The 22,788-nt window shown below is 45.8% G+C and overlaps 1 protein-coding gene across 1 annotated transcript; it reads right to left on the minus strand.

Annotated features, from left to right (window-relative positions):
• Window positions 1-19,072: 19,072 nt before the first annotated feature.
• Window positions 19,073-20,329, minus strand: LOC142491188 (odorant receptor 131-2-like). Its single transcript, XM_075593461.1, has one exon. It carries the CDS (start codon window positions 20,313-20,315, stop codon window positions 19,386-19,388), a length of 930 nt encoding a protein of 309 aa, XP_075449576.1. The 5' UTR covers window positions 20,316-20,329; the 3' UTR covers window positions 19,073-19,385.
• Window positions 20,330-22,788: the final 2,459 nt, after the last annotated feature.

Raw genomic sequence — 22,788 nt, forward strand, 5'->3', positions numbered from 1 at the left:
GGTTCTTAGATTGAAGAAAAAAATGATACCTCATTAAAGGTTTGGTAAGGGGAGCTGTCCTATAGTATCAGTGACAGAAACAAAACATTTTCAAGGAAGCAAGACAGGTGCATGCTCCCCAAAAAGGTTAACATATTCTCTTGCTGACCCCAATATAATACACTCTTAAAAAAGAGCAATGATTTAAATCATTAATGCCAGACTTATTAATGCACCAACATTGGTCAAAATTGTATCTTGGGGGGGGGGGGGGGGGGGGAGGTTAGTGTGTGGGGGGGGGGGGGGAGGGGGTTAGTGTGTGTGTATATTTTGGGTGGATAGTGTATGTGTGTGTGTGTATTTGGGGAGGTTAGATTGTGTATTTGTGGGGGTAAGGTACCTGTATTTGTGGTTGTAATGTATGTGTATTTGGAGGGTAGTATGTGCGTGTGTATTTGGGGGGTAGTGTATGTGTATGTATGTATTGTGTATCTGTAAATGACAAACTGTTTTGCACAGAAAAACAATGAAAAAAATTAAATAAACGGACTTATTATTGTGAGATGTATTTTATTCCCCCACATATTTTTTCCTTTCCCTAATTCTGATGAAAGTAAGTTTGTCATATGTTAATGCTTATACAGTATGTACCTATTAGTGTGTGTACAGTATATGTATGTGTTTTGTGGGGGTGTAATATTCATGCATATGTAGCCAGGGTCCCTCCGGTTCCCCTGACTCCCGGTTCCCCTCTTCCTTATCTCCATTTTTGCGGGGGCGCTGTGCGGGCGAGCGCGTCGCCAGGGGCTCCCGGTGATGGCTGCGGCAGCACGCCGCCTTGTTTAATGTGTCCGCGCATGCGCGGAGGCGATCCGGCGGCCATGTTGCGGTTGGCGCGAGGTTCGCACATGCGCAGGAGGTTGTTGGAGTCGCGGCGGCCATTACAGTTAGTACAGGGGCTCTTGGAGTTTGCGCAAGTGCAGTTAGCAGCGGCGGCGGCCATTAGACATAGTGCACGCGGCCCCAATACAAAAGAGGGCCATGGGGAACTACAACTCCCAGCAGCCCCAGGGGCTGGAGTACATGTGATGCCACAGCAGCCAATAGGGCTTACAGCTTCCCCTGAGAAGAGAGTTACATTGTTGTACACAACACTATGCGAGTCAGTAGAAGCTTGGACACAGACAGGGGAGGGTGTGTATGTGCAGGGAGCATGTGGCCTCCTGCAATAAGCCAGAGAACCACCCCTAGGCCCCAGATAGGTCCCAGTCATTGTGTTAGGTTGTGGCTGCTGCAGGGATCCCATGTGTAGCTAGGTTTAGCTAGGTGTAGTCAGGTGTATTGTATATAGTTGGGGACACAGCAGAGGCTGGAATCCTTGCGGAGAGGTCTGGAACCAGGCCTCACAAGAGGGAGATTCCGGAGTGGGACCACTCCAGCGAGGTCGGAGCAAGAGAGAGGGTCGGCGGATCCTTTGCGAAGCTAATTCAGTCCGAGTGCTGCCGTGCTCGGCAGGTAAAAGACAACAAGTGCACCAACAAACCAGTATACACACAGGCCATGATCACGCCTGTCCTAAATGGGTTATTCGGGACACTGTGGGGTGAAGTGACTAAGGACTAAGCTTTATACTGGACACGGTGTGGGGCGGGAGGACACACGGTGTGGGGGATATTGTGCGGGAGGTGATACTGTGTGGGAGGTGAGCCTGAGTGGCATATACTGTGTGGGAGGTGAGCCTGTGTGGCATATACTGTGTGGGAGGTGAGCCTGTGTGGCATATACTGTGTGGGAGGTAGCTCTGAGTGGCATATACTGTGTGGGAAGTAGCTCTGTGTGGGAGGTGAGTCTGAGTGGCATATACTGTGTGGGAGGTGAGTCTGAGTGGCATATACTGTGTGGGAGGTAGCTCTGTGTGGGAGGTGAGCCTGAGTGGCATATACTGTGTGGGAGGTGAGTCTGAGTGGCATATACTGTGTTGGAGGTAGCTCTGTGTGGGAGGTGAGCCTGAGTGGCATATACTGTGTGGGAGGTAGCTCTGTGTGGGAGGTGAGCCTGAGTGGCATATATGGCGTGGGAGGTAGCTCTGTGTGGGAGGTGAGCCTGTGTGGCATATACTGTGTGGGAGGTAGCTCTGTGTGGGAGGTGAGCCTGAGTGGCATATACTGTGTGGGAGGTAGCTCTGTGTGGGAGGTGAGCCTGAGTGGCATATATGGCGTGGGAGGTAGCTCTGTGTGGGAGGTGAGCCTGTGTGGCATATACTGTGTGGGAGGTAGCTCTGTGTGGCATATACTGTGTGGGAGGTAGCTCTGTGTGGGAGTTGAGCCTGAGTGGCATATACTGTGTGGGAGGTAGCTCTGTGTGGGAGGTGAGTCTGAGTGGCATATATTGTGTGGGAGGTAGCTCTGTGTGGGAGGTGAGCCTGAGTGGCATATACTGTGTGGGAGGTAGCTCTGTGTGGGAGGTGAGCCTGAGTGGCATATACTGTGTGGGAGGTGAGCCTGAGTGGCATATACTGTGTGGGAGGTAGCTCTATGTGGGAGGTGAGCCTGAGTGGCATATACTGTGTGGGAGGTAGCTCTATGTGGGAGGTGAGCCTGAGTGGCATATACTGTGTGGGAGGTAGCTCTGTGTGGGAGGTGAGCCTGAGTGGCATATACTGTGTGGGAGGTAGCTCTGTGTGGGAGGTGAGCCTGAGTGGCATATACTGTGTAGGAGGTAGCTCTGTGTGGGAGGTGAGCCTGAGTGGCATATACTGTGTGGGAGGTAGCTCTGTGTGGGAGGTGAGCCTGAGTGGCATATACTGTGTGGGAGGTAGCTCTGTGTGGGAGGTGAGCCTGAGTGGCATATACTGTGTGGGAGGTGAGCCTGAGTGGCATATACTGTGTGGGAGGTGAGCCTGAGTGGCATATACTGTGTGGGAGGTAGCTCTGTGTGGGAGGTGAGCCTAAGTAGCATATACTATGTGGGAGGTGAGTCTGAGTGGCATATACTGTGTGGGAAGTAGCTGTGTGGGAGGTGAGCCTGAGTGGCATATACTGTGTGGGAGGTAGCTCTGTGTGGGAGGTGAGCCTGAGTGGCATATACTGTGTGGGAGGTAGCTCTGTGTGGGAGGTGAGCCTGAGTGGCATATACTGTGTGGGAGGTAGCTCTGAGTGGCATATACTGTGTGGGAGGTAGCTCTGTGTGGGAGGTGAGTCTGAATGGCATATACTGTGTGGGAGGTAGCTCTGTGTGGGAGGTGATCCTGAGTGGCATATACTGTGTGGGAGGTAGCTCTGTGTGGGAGGTGAGCCTGAGTGGCATATATGGGGTGGGAGGTAGCTCTGTGTGGGAGGTGAGCCTGAGTGGCATATACTGTGTGGGGAGTAGTTCTGTGTGGGAGGTGAGCCTGAGTGGCATATACTGTGTGGGAGGTGAGCCTGAGTGGCATATACTGTGTGGGAGGTAGCTCTGTGTGGGAGGTGAGCCTAAGTAGCATATACTATGTGGGAGGTGAGTCTGAGTGGCATATACTGTGTGGGAAGTAGCTGTGTGGGAGGTGAGCCTGAGTGGCATATACTGTGTGGGAGGTAGCTCTGTGTGGGAGGTGAGCCTGAGTGGCATATACTGTGTGGGAGGTAGCTCTGTGTGGGAGGTGAGCCTGAGTGGCATATACTGTGTGGGAGGTAGCTCTGAGTGGCATATACTGTGTGGGAGGTAGCTCTGTGTGGGAGGTGAGTCTGAGTGGCATATACTGTGTGGGAGGTAGCTCTGTGTGGGAGGTGATCCTGAGTGGCATATACTGTGTGGGAGGTAGCTCTGTGTGGGAGGTGAGCCTGAGTGGCATATATGGGGTGGGAGGTAGCTCTGTGTGGGAGGTGAGCCTGAGTGGCATATACTGTGTGGGGGGTAGTTCTGTGTTGGAGGTGAGCCTTAGTGGCATATACTGTGTGGGAGGTAGCTCTGTGTGGGAGGTGAGCCTAAGTAGCATATACTATGTGGGAGGTGAGTCTGAGTGGCATATACTGTGTGGGAAGTAGCTGTGTGGGAGGTGAGCCTGAGTGGCATATACTGTGTGGGAGGTAGCTCTGTGTGGGAGGTGAGCCTGAGTGGCATATACTGTGTGGGAGGTAGCTCTGTGTGGGAGGTGAGTCTGAGTGGCATATACTGTGTGGGAGGTAGCTCTGTGTGGGAGGTGATCCTGAGTGGCATATACTGTGTGGGAGGTAGCTCTGTGTGGGAGGTGAGCCTGAGTGGCATATATGGGGTGGGAGGTAGCTCTGTGTGGGAGGTGAGCCTGAGTGGCATATACTGTGTGGGGGGTAGTTCTGTGTGGGAGGTGAGCCTGAGTGGCATATACTGTGTGGGAGGTAGCTCTGTGTGGGAGGTGAGCCTGAGTGGCATATACTGTGTGGGAGGTAGCTCTGTGTGGGAGGTGAGTCTGAGTGGCATATACTGTGTGGGAAGTAGCTCTGTGTGGGAGGTGAGCCTGTGTGGCATATACTGTGTGGGAGGTGAGTCTGAGTGGCATATACTGTGTGGGAGGTAGCTCTGTGTGGGAGGTGAGCCTGAGTGGCATATACTGTGTGGGAGTTAGCTCTGTGTGGGAGGTGAGCCTGAGTGGCATATACTGTGTGGGAGGTAGCTCTGTGTGGGAGGTGAGCGTGTGTGGCATATACTGTGTGGGATGTAGCTCTGTGTGGGAGGTGAGCGTGTGTGGCATATACTGTGTGGGAGGTAGCTCTGTGTGGGAGGTGAGCCTGAGTGGCATATACTGTGTGGGAGGTAGCTCTGTGTGGGAGGTGAGTCTGAGTGGCATATACTGTGTGGGAGGTAGCTCTGTGTGGGAGGTGAGCCTGAGTGGCATATACTGTGTGGGAGTTAGCTCTGTGTGGGAGGTGAGCCTGAGTGGCATATACTGTGTGGGAGGTAGCTCTGTGTGGGAGGTGAGCGTGTGTGGCATATACTGTGTGGGAGGTAGCTCTGTGTGGGAGGTGAGCATAAGTGGCATATACTGTGTGGGAGTTAGCTCTGTGTGGGAGGTGAGCATAAGTATACTGCAATATTATAAGAGATGACATCTTTCATATAGTAAAGGAACTGTTATTTTACCACTGTGTGTGTGTTCATTGTGAATGTGTCCTGTGAGGGGCTGCTCTCGTTTTGCTGGGATCCCTTACAGGTGGAGGCGCTGCACCATATGTTAAAAGTAATTCACCCCAGGCTCTCTGTGGCAGAGGCCCGGACCCCTGTGAGCCAGCAGGTATAGACAGCACGAGTAACGTTTCCCCAGATAGACCCTGTGTGAGATACGTGTGGGGGAAACAGGGCTACACATGTGTTGCGCTATCTCTGAATATGTTGGACAATTACATTTCATATAACATGTCTCTTCTTCCTTGAAAGGTTGCAGACCCCTGCCCTAGGATACGGTGAGATGTGTCCTGGAACAGGATTGCATATTTTCTGTGTACTGTTTGCTCTCAGGCTGCCAGCTCTCCCCAGTGAAAGTTACATGTGTCCCTGAAGGTTGGGGGCGGGGGCTAGCAGCAGAGCAGAGAGATGCTTGGCCTGACAGAGAAGGGTGGGGGCGGGGTTAGCAGCAGAGGAGCCTGTCATTAAGCACCTGAAGCAGTGAGTACTTCCTCTGCTACCAGGGCCAAAGATGGACTCCCCCCTGCTCCTTTGACAGGTAGGGTCTGGAGAGACAGAGTTGAGAGAGATACACACACACAGACCTGGGGGGAGAGGTGTGTGTACACACACACACACACACACACACACACACACACACACACACACACACACACACACACACACACACACACACACACACACACACACACACACACACACACACACACACACACACACACACACACACACACACACACACACACACACACACACCACCCCCCCTCCCCCCTCTACCTACCTGGGGGGAGAGAGAGATACACACACACACAGACCTGGGGGGAGATACACACACACACACACACACACAGACCTGGGGGGAGAGAGAAATATACACACACAGACCTGGGGGGAGAGAGAGATATACACACACACACAGATCAGGGGGGAGAGAGAGATACACACACAGACCTGGGGGGAGATACACACACACACAGACCTGGGGGGAGATACACACACACACACAGACCTGGGGGGAGATATACACACACACACAGACCTGGGGGGAGAGAGAGATACACACACACACACACTCACACATACACACACACACACACACACCTGGTGGGAGAGATACACACATACACACACACACACACACACACACACACACGCACACACACAGACCTGGGGGGAGAGAGAGATACACACACGCACACACAGACCTGGGGGGAGAGAGAGATATACACACACAGACCTGGGGAGAGAGAGATACAGACACACACACACACAGACCTGGGGAGAGAGAGATACACACACACACACACACACACACACACACACACAAACACCCCCCCCCCCTAGGGAGAGAGATACACACACACACACACACACACAGACCTGGGGGGAGAGAGATACACACACACACACACAGACCTGGGGGGGAGAGCCACAAACACACATAGACCTGGGGGGAGAGAGATATACACACACACACACACACAGACCTGGGGGGAGAGATACACACACACACACACACACACACAGACCTGGGGGGAGAGAGATACACACACACACACACAGACCTGGGGGGAGAGAGAAATATACACACACAGACCTGGGGGGAGAAAGATATACACACACAGACCTGGGTGGAGAGAGAGAGACACACACACACACACACACACACACACACACACACACACACACACACACACACACACACACACACACACACACACACACACACACACACACACACACACACACACACACACACACACACACACACACACACCTGGGGAGAGAGAGAGAGATAAACACACACACACACACACACACACACACACACACACACACACACACACACACACACAGACCTGGGGGGAGAGAGCCACAAACACACACAGACCTGGGGGGAGAGAGATACACACACACACACACACACACACACACATACCTCTCTCTGGGGGGAGAGATACACACACACACACACACACACAGACCTGGGGGGAGAGATACACACACACACACAGACCTGGGGGGAGAGAGAGAGATACACACATACACACACACACAGACCTGGGGGGAGAGATACACACATACAGTACACACACACACACACACAGACCTGGGGGGAGAGAGACAGATACACTCACACACACACACACACAGACCTGGGGGGAGACAGAAATATACACACACAGACCTGGGGGGAGAGAGAGATATACACACACAGACCTGGGTGGAGAGAGAGATACAGACACACACACACACACACACACACACACACCGACCTGGGGGAAGAGTGAGATACACACACACACACAGACCTGGGGGGAGAGAGATACACACACACCCAGACCTGAGGGGGGGAAAGGGAGAGACATACACACACACACTCACACACACCTGGGAGGAGAGAGAGATACACACACACACACACACACACACACACACACACACACACACACTCACACACACCTGGGGGGAGAGAGAGATATACACACACACACACACACACACACACACACACACACACACACACACACACACACACACACACACACACACACACACACCTGGGTTTACTGCATAGTAATAGGAGGGGCAAGATGTGGAGGGGGGAGAGAGAAATTAATTAAACGATATAAATGGCGACGCTAGGACAAAAACCATTATGATATTTATTTTTACGCGATGTAATTTGTTTTCGAAATACATTTTTATTGTGTCCCCGTTTTAACTTTTGGAAATCTGGTCACCCAGCCCACGCGGCCGGCCCATGCGTGCCCACCGATGCTAAAAATCCCCATTCTAAGTCTAGCTAGGAGGGCTCGCTCTCCCCCCGCCGCGGTGTCTGGCACCCCGGCTCGCTCTCCCCCCACCCCGGCACCCCGGCTCGCTCTCCCCCCGCCCCGGCACCCCGGCTCGCGTCACAACCACTCACAGCCTAGCAGTGCAGCACTTCCGGTGCCTGCTGCTAGTGAGCGCGTGGGAGGCTGGGAGCGACAGTGCCTACATTGTCCTGCATTTGTTGAAGCAAATTCTGAACAACCAAGGTCAGATCCTGGATGTTCTTTGGGTCAGACTCCGACATCCCGGTTCTCTTTCTACAGCTCCTTCTCTACAGCCCCACTAGGGCCCTATGCACTGCTTTGCCCGGGTGCCCGTAATGTTGTTAAGATGGCCCTGGCTGCTGTGTAATGGCAACACTGTTGTTATAATATTACCTTTTCTACAAGTCACTAGTCAGTTGCCCTGGCAACCTCCCAATGTTCGTAGTTTGAGTTGCTTTAGCCCTCTCCCCCTGCCCTTCTCTGTTAATTAGTATGCCGTTTTGGCTTGTTCCTGTCTCGAAAGGATAGTGTGCTTTCTCTTATCAACAGCAGACACAGTGAGTACACACATCTCCCACTGCTCCCTTAGAAAGGGATTCCTTTTTACCTTCCCCTCACAAAAAAAGCCACTTCCTCTCACATAGGATACTTCTCCTCACAAGAGACATTTCCTACCACAATCTACATGCAAGTACATTTATATTTCTGTTAATCCCACTCAATAAAGTTGAAGAAAATAGGACTGTGTGTGTTTTAAAAAGGGGACGAGTTTATGCTACATGGATCTTCTCACATGCTACAAGTGTGCTTGTGTCTAGAATAAGATGTACATGTGACCCCTCTCTGCTCCTTCTCTAACCCTCCTTTTAATAATCTGGAGTTCTCCCGGTTATGTAATATTCCTCCTTTGCCACATGGATGTCCCAGGGACCAAACCAAGTAAGAAAATTCCTCTAGTCTGATTTCATTTTCTCTCTTCCCAACATTATTGTTTAACTTTTTTTTTTTTAGTACCCGCAAGGTATTTCATCTCTCTCCACATTTGGTGTTATACTCTCTCTAGAAATCTCTTGCCATATGACAAAAGTTATTTTGCTGGTCCCAACTCAAAGGTCTTAAACTGGTCCAAACTTTTCTAAAAATAAATAAATTTCTGCATCAAAGGCAGTAAAACGGGAACAAAAACACCTTAACAGATTTATCAAAGAAGACTATCCCATTGGTTTCAATGGCATGATTTTCCTTAAAGTAGTTCTACTACTGTTTTGCAGACAGGAGACCCTGTCTTGTGCAAAATCTGTCCTGAAACTTTTCAAAGGGAATTAAATTTAAATCAAATGGAATTTTTGCTTAATATGGCACTGCTTTTTTAAATACTACAGTATTTATTTAAACATTGTGAGAGCTGTACACATATAGGTATAAGCATAAAGAAATTGAAGTTGTGTCTTTTTTTTTTATTTGGTCACCAGTCTTGCCCAGTTATTGGGTACCAAGAAAGAGAATCCTATATACTGTATTATTGAACACACATAATTGGCTAAACTAACTTCTATGAATTACAAATTGGCAAAAGATTAACTTTTGGATTAAAATACAGATGCAGCGGACGTTATTCGAACAAATCTCAAAGTGGATTTCGAGATTTGACCATGATCCGCACAAGTTTTGCCGAGGTAGACAATAATGGCCCATCGGATTAACACAGCAGGGGTCTCTGCTGTGTTAATCCTACTGGGTCTGCCTGTCTGTCATAGATGCGCAGTAAGAGATAGACTGAATCAGTCACTCTAACTGCGCGCCTCTCACAGGCAATCGCGGGGGCTTTATTTAATTTTAAACATTACAGTAATGTAGCAGGGGATCTCCGGAGCTGAACCGCATTGATTTCAGGTCCGGGGACCCCCTACTTCGTAAGATACAGGCCCTGTTATGGGGTGCCGGTATCTCCTATGCATTGAAATGTCCCGATCACGTGACGCGAGACATTTAAATGCATAGGCGATACTGGCACCCCATAACGAGGCCTGTATCTCGGGAAGCAGGGGACCTCAAATCAACAAGGTTCTGCTCCCGAGACCCCCTGCTATAATACACTAGTAATAAAATGTAAATTAAAATATGTAATAACCACCAAAATTAAATTATACTGGAATTTGATTTTCCTCCAACTAAAGAAAGTACCAAATTATTAATAATATTAATTTAGCTATGGAATTTAATTTATTTGTCATTTAAATTGCATTATTGCATTATTTTGTAATAAATACATTGAAATAAAAGTTATACTCACAGTATACCGGTTCCGTTAGCATTGCAGTCCCAACATAGAGGTAGATATGAGCAGTTCTGCGGATGTAGGGGAGATTCTGATAGAAACGCTGCAGTTGTGTAATTTTCAGGTCATCCTAAGGTATTTATCTCCTCCTAACTCCCTATTGTATTCAACATCATTTACCCTTTGGCTGCCAGACAGACTGGCATCACCCTGTTCTGCAATACTTTGCCTATCCCTCCTGCAGGCGAAGGGTTACATACAGTATGTAGTGAGTTTTCTCTGGTCACAGCATTACCAGATCTCCCAGATGACACACCGTGTTTTTACCAGCAGGTGTTTCCTTACGGAGTATACGTAGCATTTGACAATGTGTTATACATGACTGCTCAGATATAATAACCTTAACGGCAGTATATACTCTCTTGAGTCTTTCAACAGGTTCTTAGTGGTATCAGAGAATAGGTTTTTATCACATGCAAGAATAAACAGGTGACTTACAAATTAAATGGAGATACATTTGGGGAATCCTTGATGGAGAAGAATTTAGGAGTGCTTGTAGACAGCAGGCTTAGCAATAATGCCCAATGTCAGGCAGTAGCTGCAAAGGCAAACAAGATCTTATCTTGCATTAAACGGGCAATCGATGGAAGGGAAGTAAGCATAATTATGCCCCTTTACAAAGCATTAGTAAGACCACACCTTGAATATGGAGTACAATTTTGGGCACCACTCCTTAGAATGACATTATGGAACTAGAGAGAGTGCAGAGAAGAGCCACCAAATTAATAAAGGGGATGGACATTCTAACTTATGAGGAGAGGCTAGCTAAATTAGATTTATTTACATTAGAAAAGAGGCGTCTAAGAGGGGATATGATAACTATATACAAATATATTCAGGGACAATATAAAGAGCTTTCAAAAGAACTATTCATCCCACAGGCAGTACAAAGGACTCGGGGCCATCCCTTAAGGTTGGAGGAAAGGAAATTTCACCAGCAACAAAGGAAAGGGTTCTTTACAGTAAGGGCAGTTAAAATATGGAATTCATTACCCATGGAGACTGTGATGGCAGATACAATAGATTTGTTCAATAAAAGGTTGGACATCTTTTTAGATGGGATAGGTATACAGGGATATACCAAATAAGTATACATGGGAAGGATGTTGATCCAGGGATTAATCCGATTGCCAATTCTTGGAGTCAGGAAGGAATTAATTTTTCACCTTAATGGGGTTTTTTGTTTGCCTGCCTGTGGATCAATAAGTAAGTATAGATATAGGATAAAGTATCTGTTGTCTAAATTTAGCATAGGTTGAACTTGATGGACCTACGTCTTTTTTCAACCTCATCTACTATGTAACTATGTAACTATGTACATTAATGGCGCTATATAAATAAATGTATGAAAGGAAGATCCTAGGCACTACGGATTTCTTCTAGAAAAGGGATTTTTAATGAAAGCCAGTGGTTGACGTTTCGGCCTCAAGGGCCTTTCTCAAAAGCAAGTGGCATAATGAATAAATAACACATAAAAAGTCCCATATATAGACCCCACCAAAGGTGTCCTTAATTGTCCCTGATTGATGTCCATTCGTCCAGTTACTTCCTTCTCCATGTCCCGTGATATCCTGACGTCATCGGGAAATGCCTTCAGCCGTTCTGATCTCGCGATGTGTGTGACGTCATCCCGTTCCATTCACCGCATTGTCCTGTCTCCTTCCCTCCTCCCAATTGCCATTCTGCTGACGCTGATCTATTCCAGGCGTGGGGCGGTCCTTTTCATCCATTATTCCTTCCACGCACGGCTGCGTATGACGTCACCAGTGTGAGGTTGCCAGGCAACAAGAAAGAAACTTAGAAAAAAAAGTCTACTTATCCCTATTAGCTGATTGGAAGAAACAGGGTACAATATTTTGGAAAAAAGTGCAAACTGTGTAGCGCTATTCTAGATATAATTAATATATATCAATAGTTAACACTCTTAATATATATAGTGATAAAAAATATAATGGGGCTGCCAACTGAAGATCACTGACTACCCAAAGTGATTGATATTGCAAACAGACAAAAACAGTTGATAGGGGCGCCCTTACAACTACATAAAATAATTGTAATAAAATTTATAATGATTAACATGTGATTTCATGTGCATAAATACAACCGTGATACAAGTGACAGGATGCTGAAATAGTCCAGAAAAAATGTTCCAAGGATGTAGAAAACTGTGATCAGCTGTTTCTCAGCACATGGAAAGAGATAAATGAAACAGCATAGTGTGATATTGTTAAGGGAAAAAAATGCACCTTAAACAAAATATACCGACTCCAGTGGTATATGGCCCTCCAACCCTTCTCATTTAGAATTTAGCACAGGCCTGGAAAGGAAAATGCAATCGCCAATTTCGTCACTAGAGAAGGGCTGGATAATTGGGCTTTAGCCTTGCATGGCCCCAGCCACACACTAACAGGGGAGGAATGTAACAGGGTGAATACAATACACCAGCCCTCTGCCTGGCAGACCTATGTGTAGGTCTGCAGTGCAGCAGTGACCAGGTTAAAATTCAGCTGGGAAAAGGTTTTTTTAATTGGTCAGGTCCCAGCTGCCTCGTTAAGGGCCTTTAAAAACCCAAGCTGCTCACACATGCCTGGTTGTGTGACCCAGTGAGACACACTGAAATGATGGAGGAAAACAACTTGCTGTCTTGAGGTTAAATAAACCAGCCAATTCAGAAAACCCAAGTGTTGTTGCATTGACCCTGCAACTGGGGGGCTATCACTAAAAGGGACATATGCATAGTTTTGAAGGCAATAAACGATCGCCAGACCCCTGGGCTGTCAGCTTCAAAGGAAACAAACATTACTGAAACATCCCTTGTGCATCAGAGAAAGGGGGTGACACACAGGTCATTGTTTACTTTGAGGATTTTATTAAAAATGAGAATATCCTGTAACGTCATCTACTGTGCATAATAAGAGTTACATATCTGTGATTGTCACGGGAGATCAGGCAATTACACCTTTATACGGGGATCATATCACTGAGCAAAACCAAGAAGTAAAACAAATTGCGATGTATTCCTTAGAAACAGACGTACACACACAATGGATTACAATATGCAGAAGAAAACATATTTACTGGGGGTCTAGGCTACAAAACTAACATTTCCAAGTTGAAATAGCACAGAGAACAAAGTCTTTACAAAGTCTTTCAGATGCCCGGGACTAAGCCCGAAAAGTCCTGGAACTGAACTCGGCATGCAGTGCCTGGCGACACCGCTCTTTCCACTCTGAAGGTACTGAAATCCCTTGACCAGGAGCGAGTATCAAACGTCCCGGTACTCTTTTCGGCATGCAGTTCCAGCCGACACAGCTACGAAGTATTCTGCGAACTTGGCCCCGTAAAGTGGGACTTAGAAAAAAACTCGCCTTGAAATTTCCGAAGCCGGCTCACTGACATTTCGCACAGAGCATCTTTGAATTTATCTGCTGTTTTTTTGGCGCTTAGACTCTGAGGAACGGAGTGGTTGCTGGGTTTCTTATAGTATTTCAGATTCATTCATGAAATACTACAACCAATCCGAGCCTAGGAACTTTAATACCAGCAAATCAGAGGGCTGCCAATCTTCCAAAGCCAGGCAAGCGGCTCTTCTGAATGCAACGAGGGCATGCATGAGTTTGTCACACTAGCCACTTGTTATTCAGAAGCCACCCGCTGGGTTAGGTTCCTCCAAGTCTGGGAAGGCAAATGCTAGCCGCGATGGCTGACATCCGGCCCAAATGGCTTCAAAACCTCTGGCAGCATCTGTGACTTTGAAGTACGGACCTAGGGCAGACTTAGTGGCACAACAAATTGGTAGCCCACTAGCCCCCCTCAGAATACCGTCTTTGAAAGTCCCAGCTTTTAAGTATAATGTATTTATAAACATCTCAGTTTAATAAAAATATACTTTTACACTTTATACTTTGTCTAAGTCTTTTGGGCTATGAGGGGTAGAATGGGGCTGTATACTTATATCCCCACTAGCCATATCCTTCATACACTGTAAACCTGAGTTAGACTGGAAAAACCTTATAGTCACATTGCCTATTAAACTTTTTTTGAAACATAAAAAATATTTCCCATTTTTTCTTTTATGTCCCACAGTGACATGAAAAGATGCTTAGCTGCAATCCCAAAGCTGTAGCTCCTTCCCTTAATTAAACCTAATTTTCTTTAGGAACAAAAAACGCATAGGCACACTCCCAGGGCTGTATCTCTTTCCTTTACTGAAACGTGGACTTAGGTTTCATACAACTTCTCGCTACTTATTAGTGTGACGGTGAGGGGGTAACTAGGCTCAATAATAAAGGTTAAGCCCACTTGGTTACCCCTGATCCATGTTTTGGGGTTCTAGAGTGTCAGCTCTTGGGCCCAGGCATTGTGTATGCATTACTGTGACTGTGTGCAAAACATGCGGCAATTGACATTTTTTTGTGTTTTACCCTTTTCCAGAGGTGCTGGGACCAGGAGATTTTCAGGAGGTAAGTTTCACGGTGGGTTTGCAGGAGAAAGTCTTTACAGATTGTGGCTATGCATTGGGGCTCTCAAGTTATGAGTTACCCGAGAAATGTATCTGGGAATCAAGTGAGATTCTCTGATACATAGATGCCCAGTGCTCTGGTCAGACCCCATCCTGAAAACGTTCTTGCGACTCACCACTAGGACATCCTGCTTCAGCATAAACCAGGAAAAGATCAAATGAGGCACAGGGATCCCTGGTATAAAGAGATGATGCCCAAGTCATACCTAAGTTTCCCAAACCCTGGGATAAGAGGTTAGGGGCACTCCAGTCAGGTATAAGACTGAGGTTTGTTTTATTAAAATAAAAAGTTTAAATTTGCAGAGTGTAAGGGATATGGCTGGTGGGGATAAACCAGATTAGGTTCTTACTCTCTCACTCACACCAAAAGACTTAGAACATTTTAATAAAGAAGTGTAAAAGTATAGGTTATTGAAACAGCATGTTTTAAATGTATGAGTTATGGTAACACTGTTTTCTGAATAAGGGGAAAAGATTTAGACATGTCACCAACCACATCAAAGCAGATAGCTAACTGTAGTTAGGATCATCCAAGAAAGATGAAATTTGGTGTGGGCATTACTGAGGTACGAACACATAAAGGGGTTATATTTTTGCGCATTAACGTTCACCCCAAGTATTAAATGAATGTCCCCTGTAATTTTGGTGTTTGAAAGTTATAAGAGTAAGGAAATTAACATTATAGACAGAAGGGGATTCTCCTTCATTCAGTCCAGAACAGGAGGTGACACTTAGGGTGTGTAATACTGGGCTTTGAAATGCGTGACAGGAAACCTCAGGGAGTAAGCAATGCATAATTCAGACTTCTGAGCCCCCTTGCTGATTTGGTCCCCCTGTGTCTGGGAACAGGCCACACTGACTTTCTAAGGTGTTGAGTGGGAGGGGGAGAGGTGAACAGTTTGTCCTGACAGGTGTCAGGAGACAGGGAGACATTACGTCTCCAGGGAAGTAGGCTTGGCTAGGTATGCTAAGCGGCTGAAATGCAAAGTTCGCACATGCTCAGTTGCTATACTGAAGCCTCTGCCAGTCTCCATGATGTATGGACAAAACCTGGCTATAGGTGGGATGATTGGTTCACACACAGTGATTTGCTGCAGACTGTAAAGATAGGATTTGAGAGGTTTTAAAAAGCTTTACCCTACTGAGATTTGTGTGTTTCCAAGATTTCCAAATTCTCAGAATTCCAAGCTCTGAGTAAGTCATCTAAGATTCTCAGAGGCTAAGTCTCCAGTAGGAAGAGGTGACTTGAAGGAGAAATTGCCTGGATTATTTTGCTGTTTATTTTGTAACTAGGAAAGATTAGTTTTGTGTCCCAGTTTTCAAAGTAAGTATGTCTTTTTCCTGTATTTTGTATAACATACAGTTGTGTGAAAAAGAAAGTACACCCTCTTTGAATTCTATGGATTTACATATCAGGACATAATAACAATCATCTGTTCCTTAGCAGGTCTAAAAATTAGGTAAATACAATCTCATATGAACAACAACACTTACATATTACACCGTGTCATGATTTAGTTAACAAAAATAAAGCCAACATGGAGAAGCTATGTGTGAAAAACTAATACACCCTTACTGCTTCCAGAGGAATTAAGATGCTAAATAGCAGACAGGTGCTGCTAATCAAATGCCCTTGATTAATTGATCATCAGCAAGTGTGACCACCTCTATAAAAGCTGAAGTTTTAGCAGTTTGCTGGTCTGGAGCATTCAGGTGTGTGTTAACACAATGCCAAGGAGCAAAGACATCAGAATATGATCTTAGAGAAGCAATTGTTGCTGCCCATCAATCTGGGAAGGGTTATAAGGCCATTTCCAAACAATTTAAAGTCCATCATTCTACAGTGAGAAAGATTATTCAAAAGTGGAAAACATTCAAGACAGTTGCCAATCTCCCCAGGAGTGGACGTGCTAGCAAATTCACCCCAAGGTCAAACCGTGCAATGCTCAGAGAAATTGCACAAAAAAAAAGTTACACCTCAGACTCTACAGGCCTCAGTTAGCATGTTAAATGTTAAAGTTCATGACAGTACAATTAGAAAAAGACTGAACAAGTATGTTTTTTTTGGAGGGGTTGCCAGGAGAAAGCCTCTTCTCTCTAAAAAGAACATGGCAGCATGACATAGGTTTGCCAAGTTGCATCTGAACAAACCACAAGACTTCTGGAACAATGTTCTTTGGACAGACGAGACCAAAGTGGAGATGTTTGGCCATAATGCACAGCGCCACGTTTGGCGAAAACCAAACACAGCATATCAGCACAAACACCTCATACCAACTGTCAAGCACTGTGGTGGAGGGGTGATGATTTGGGCTTGTTTTGCAGCCACAGGACCTGGGAACCTTGCATTCATTGAGTCGACCATGAACTCCTCTGTATACCAAAATATTCTAGAGTCAAATGTGAGGCCATCTTTCCGACAATTAAAAGAGGGTGTACTTTCTTTTTCACACAACTGTAGCTGTGTATGTTCATTTTGTAAATAAATCACAATTTATTTTATCTCTCTGCTTTGCTCAATCAGTGATCCCGGTAATTAAGGTGTTAAAAGCATTGGTCCACCGTGACAATTAGGTAGGTGGAGAAACCTCCTCAGAACCTCTATACTAATTCGGGGGTAGCTGGGGGACCCTCACTAACTTAGGGAACCTTGACTGTACCCGGGATATACAAAGCCCTATGCCCTGATTTACCTTTCTGCTCTGTGCTGAAGTAGGGAAACCTAGCGGTGAGTCACGTAACCGTTTTCAAGGGAGGACTTTGACCCGAGTGATGTGTCTATATGTCCCCAGGAATACGGCCGGATTCCCGGATACATTTGTGGGGTAGGCAGCAACCCTGGACACCTGCTACTTACAGTAGACACAATCTGACAACACTTTTACCGCAAAGTCCCCCCTGAAATTCATAGCCTGAGAATCTCCACTGGTTAGCACACCTGGAAAGGTAAAACACACATAAATCCTTTATTGCCATACAATTACATTCATTGCAGGTACAATACACAGGTTGTAGTGCTGACACTCTAAAACCTGAAGCAGGGCTCAGAGGTAACCAGCCGGGCATAATACCTTGATTTATAGACTGGTTACCCCTTCACCGTCACAGTGATCGTTACAAGAAGACAAATTAAACCGTAGCACACACTACATGGGTAAGAGGTGCAAAGGACAGATATCCATTTGTCACTCAAATTTAGATGCAAGACGGTCATAATTAGTCTCGTTATGTCCGTCATAATTGCCTGAATCTACTGATATAACTCACGTGTGTCTAAGTGTTAGAGAAGGGAACGTATGAGTGTGTTTATATATCTAGGCACGTTTTAAACGTCTTTTTAGAGCAGCTGACTTACGACAGGGGTGGACGTATGTTGTTTCAATGGGGAGAAATAGTACATAAGGTATTATGAAAATCAGAATTCAACAGAGGTGTGTTTGAAACCAAACGTGAATTTTTATATTTTTACGTCAGTGACCTCTCTGGTGGAAAACCCTAACATATTATAATGTACTGTAGAGGGATTTCTGTTTTATGTTTTATCCTGTTATTTTAAGAAACTGTTCTGCATTTACTGTAGCTGTATGTTCTTGTAATGATCTTTTTCTGTAATCTCAAGCATTGTATTTTTATATATATTAAACAATTCTTTTTAAGTAATGAGCTGTTGCATGCTCTGGAGAGAGTATTTACATTTTCACACACATTTTGATACAACTGATTGTTTTGTGTTATGTGTATAGTTTTTTTCTATAATATACAGGGACCTGAGACCCTGTCAGATATATTACTTTCATAGTTTACATAATTTCTCGGTTGGTGGAAGTATATAGACGTGTGTATTAACCCTGGTTGCATACACTGGCGACACACTTTATTCGAGCTCGGCTAGTCCCACGAATTCGGGTATACCCGGGTGTATTGAGGTTTGTGACTGTTTTCTGCCCGAGTGCATTGAGGTATTTTCCAGGCAGGGATTGAAGCATTTTATTCCCGCTGGCTGCAATACTGCACAGTATATATATATATATACTGCATTACAATTCATGAATTTATGCCATCTGGTAGACACGCGAAGCATTGCAGCCTATTAAATCCTAATCATTATCATTTAACAGATCAGCCGCCCGTCAGCCAGGCATGAACCCAGGCTGGGAAGGCAAATGCAACGGGGCTTGTCAGAGGTGAGGAGCGGCGCATTCCAGGTATCTGCCAGGTACATACTGGGTATTTGCTCGAATAAAGTGTGTCGGTGCAGTATATAAGTCATGTGCTCACTTGTGTACTGTTTGTGACAGATGGTATATTGGGACGAATTTAGGGGAGATATTGTTCATTTGAAGGACTTTTGCAATACTGAAAAGTGGGTCAGCTTGCAAGCTGTGTATTAATCCTGGTCCCGTAAGCACGTCACGTGCTCACAGGCGTGCCGTACTTGCCAATCAGCAAGAGATTTTTTTTATAGATGTATTCTATGCAGGGTTTTCAAAATCTCACAGGTTTCTTCTTCATGTGTATTGAAGCATGTGTACTAAAAGTCAAGCGTGTCACATACTCGACATCATTGTTTACTGTAAGGTCTCTGGTGGTTCTATCCTAAAGTGATTGCAAAAGAGTGCCACTTTATTATATATTTCCGAAACACTTCGTCCCTAATCCCATAAATGAAAGGACTGAGAAACCGAGGCAGACACATGAATAGGAGGAAGTTGGTTATTTGCAAGAAAGCAAAATAATCTTTGAGGTATATCTCCGTAAATTGAGAGGTGAAAGCGGTCATGCATAACAGGAGCTGGAAAGCGTGGAGCATGACTGTTTTCCCAGCCTTGAAGGCAGAAGATTTGCCTGAGCTAAGCTTCCGTGCAATCAGCATGATCCTGATGTATGTGTACATTATTATCAGGCCCACCATGGTAAAGCTGAGGACGAGGTTGATGAATCTCATGGTGTTTTGCACTGGGGTCTTTATAAACGTTGCCCGGTCACAAATCCCAGTGAGATAGAAATAATTTGTCCCAACTGAGGAGCTCAGGGCAATGAAATCAGCAACACAAGGGAGGAATCCCAGGGCCCATATGATAGCAATGGCAGCATGAGATCTCTGTGGGGTGCAAAGCTCTGCATGTCTTAGCGGGTAGCAAATGGCTACATAGCGTTCAAGGGCCATAACGGCCAGGTTATAGGGGGTGGCCATAAAGGAAGTTAAGGGTAGAATCACTAAGACAATGCATAACGGCACAAGGAGTTCTATCTTGTATATGTTAAATACCAACAGAAAAAAACTCAGGAAGAGATATAATGTGTCATTAATGAGCATATAGACAAAAAGGACATAGCGAGTGTTCTCTCGAATATGAGCTGTGGTAAAGTAGACACAGAGTATAATTGTAAGGAAGTACAAGAAGAAGCAGAAGCAAAGGACCAACAAGATTAGAAGAGCCAAATCCACAGTCTCAACGTTCTTGCTGCTATAGACGGACACTTGGGTGATATTGCTGTACAGAGTTGTAGGGTTCGCCATTTGCTGAATGACCGCGGTTGGGTTTTCTTGAGGTTTTCAAACTTGTAACAAAAAAATGAAAGAGATTATAATCAGCACAGAACAAGAAATCTATTCCAAATGCATGAACGTGTTGCAACATCTTATTTGTTTATTGCTCTGTTTTTCATTTACAAAATAAAAAACATGAATAGTGCATCAACTTGTATTCCCCTGAGTGGAGGTTGATGCATCCTTAACTTTGCACCAACAAGTAGCCCAGATACATGCACCTCTGTTAAAACTGAGTTTATATCGCACCTGATAACATTTTATGATGGAATCAAACAAGATTGAGGTAATAATATACCAGGTCCAATATTTGACACAAAGTCGCGATGAGGGAATTAATGTGACCATTAATAATGTGTTAATCACTGCATCTCGATCACTTTAATAATATTTCTATCATAGCTTTCTGTAATATATATTATTACAGAACCCTACGGTAGAAATAACATGAACCCATTTGATGCCTGTGGTTACCAAGGTTAACCACTACCGCATCCCCTAGAATGCTTAACCACCCACCCAGGGGCAACTACCCCTATCACTGATCCCCCTACGTCACCTCAAACAAACCTACTGCCCCCCTGCAGACTAATATTCAATTACCCTATTAGCCAAATGTGGCTAATAGTGATCTTGGCCACTAAAAAAACCTGATAAAACACGTATTTTTAGAAAGAAAAGACATTATTTGTCACTGTGGCTACCTAGGCCATCTCAATGTGGATCTAGATAGCTACATTGGTAAGAAATGGTAACCTGTAATAAAAAAAGCATACATTATCAATATTAAAATACACTACCAACCCCCCTTCCAACCATCCTTGCAATCACCGAAAATGGTTAAATGACTTTAACACCGCCCTGCATGAAATCATCCCTCAAGACCATAAAACCTATGCCAACAACAGACCATAAGGGTACAGAGGAGGCATAGCCTGGGTTTATAAAGAAAAGATTAAATGTACTGTTACCAAGAGAAACACTTTTCTTTCTTTTGAGCATCTTACCATTAAAATCCAACTAGATAATTGTACTAACATCTCTTAGTATTTTATCTGGTAGTGTGAGGACCTGCGAACAGGGTCTGTCTTGATGTGGCTCGCAGACTTACAATGCTTTGGTCAAAAGGTTAAACTAAATTACCCTTTTTCAAGAGAATACATATGGACTACGTGTAAAGCAGCGGCCATCTTGAGGTTGGCGCTGCAAGAAGAGGAGGTCTTGTCGTTCAGTATATCATTCGCTGCCTCGAGACGGCGTGTCAGTCCTGACGGAGTCGGCGAAGGGAGAGGTAGTGTCCGGGGAGCTAGTAAGCCCCTGGACTAGGCTTGACCCATTCCCCATAGGTCCCAGGTAGTTTCCCCTACACGGTAGTGGATGTAGTGTAGGGCCGGCCCATAGTAAGGGACTTGCCCTTTTAGTATGTGGACAATTCAGCAGACGGAAAAACAGCGAGAGGATTCCCCATGCCTGGCGGAATCGACCATGCGATATTACCGGACGTAAGGCGAGAAGGGGATTGTGTTGGAGGCTCTGCATCGTGGGACCACACTTGCAGCCTGTCTACAAATCCCCTTGTTTACTTGAGTAAGCCAGGAAGATACCACCACGTGCACCAACACTCCACAGGAGGGTAGCGCTGCCCTCACATATATTTGGGTGGGACTGTTCTGTGGACATCGGAGTCTAGATGCCCAGGGCACCCTCAGTCTTGTGAGGGATACTGTTACTATTACTGTATTGTGATATCTGTATTGTGTTATCAGGAGACTATGGGACCATAGTAAAACCCGGTTGTGCATATTTCTTGTGATTGTGATTATTGGAGGTAAACCAAATAGGTATACAGGTTCCCATGAGGGGCTAACCCACCAACGCAGGGATCCTCATGCGTGGAGGCCTATGCCTCTTGTGAGCCTAACAGGTAGCACCATAACACGCATATCTCCCTGAGGAGGAGAGAAGGGGTATTACACATATGTAGCGCTGCTTCCCCCACCCTATGGGAGATCTGCCTGCTACCCAGTGTGTAGTGGTGCATGGTACCTGTTGGCCTGCAGGAGAGCTTATGTTCCGCCGAGATAGATGCTGGGTTCAGTCTCTGGGTGATAGCGCCTCCATATACCGCAGTCTCCAGGATTTCTGAAGGCAGCCCCTATGGTAGAACCAGTCCATACTCCCCCTGATTGACTGCAGACTCAAGGCAGGAGTACAGTATATTGAAACAGGAGAGTCTTTATTTAGCATCTACTACATACAGCATGTTACTACAGTGAATACTGCCTTCCCTCTCAGGTCCCAGACCTCTGGATGGTCCCTGTATCAGATGGTAGGATTGAGGCCTTGTCTTTCTTCCATTGCTTAATCACAGTCCCCTTATAGGACTGAACATACAGTCCCACCCCAAAGGGGCGAGACACCCTCAATCCTCAGTCAGAGCTCA

The sequence above is a fragment of the Ascaphus truei genome, chromosome 3, assembly GCF_040206685.1.
Source record: "Ascaphus truei isolate aAscTru1 chromosome 3, aAscTru1.hap1, whole genome shotgun sequence".
NCBI classification, from domain to species: Eukaryota; Metazoa; Chordata; class Amphibia; order Anura; family Ascaphidae; genus Ascaphus; species Ascaphus truei.

Bases quoted from the DNA above. Each gene is read 5' to 3' on its own strand.
- LOC142491188 (XM_075593461.1), bottom strand. From the start codon at position 20,315: ATGGCGAACCCTACAACTCTGTACAGCAATATCACCCAAGTGTCCGTC.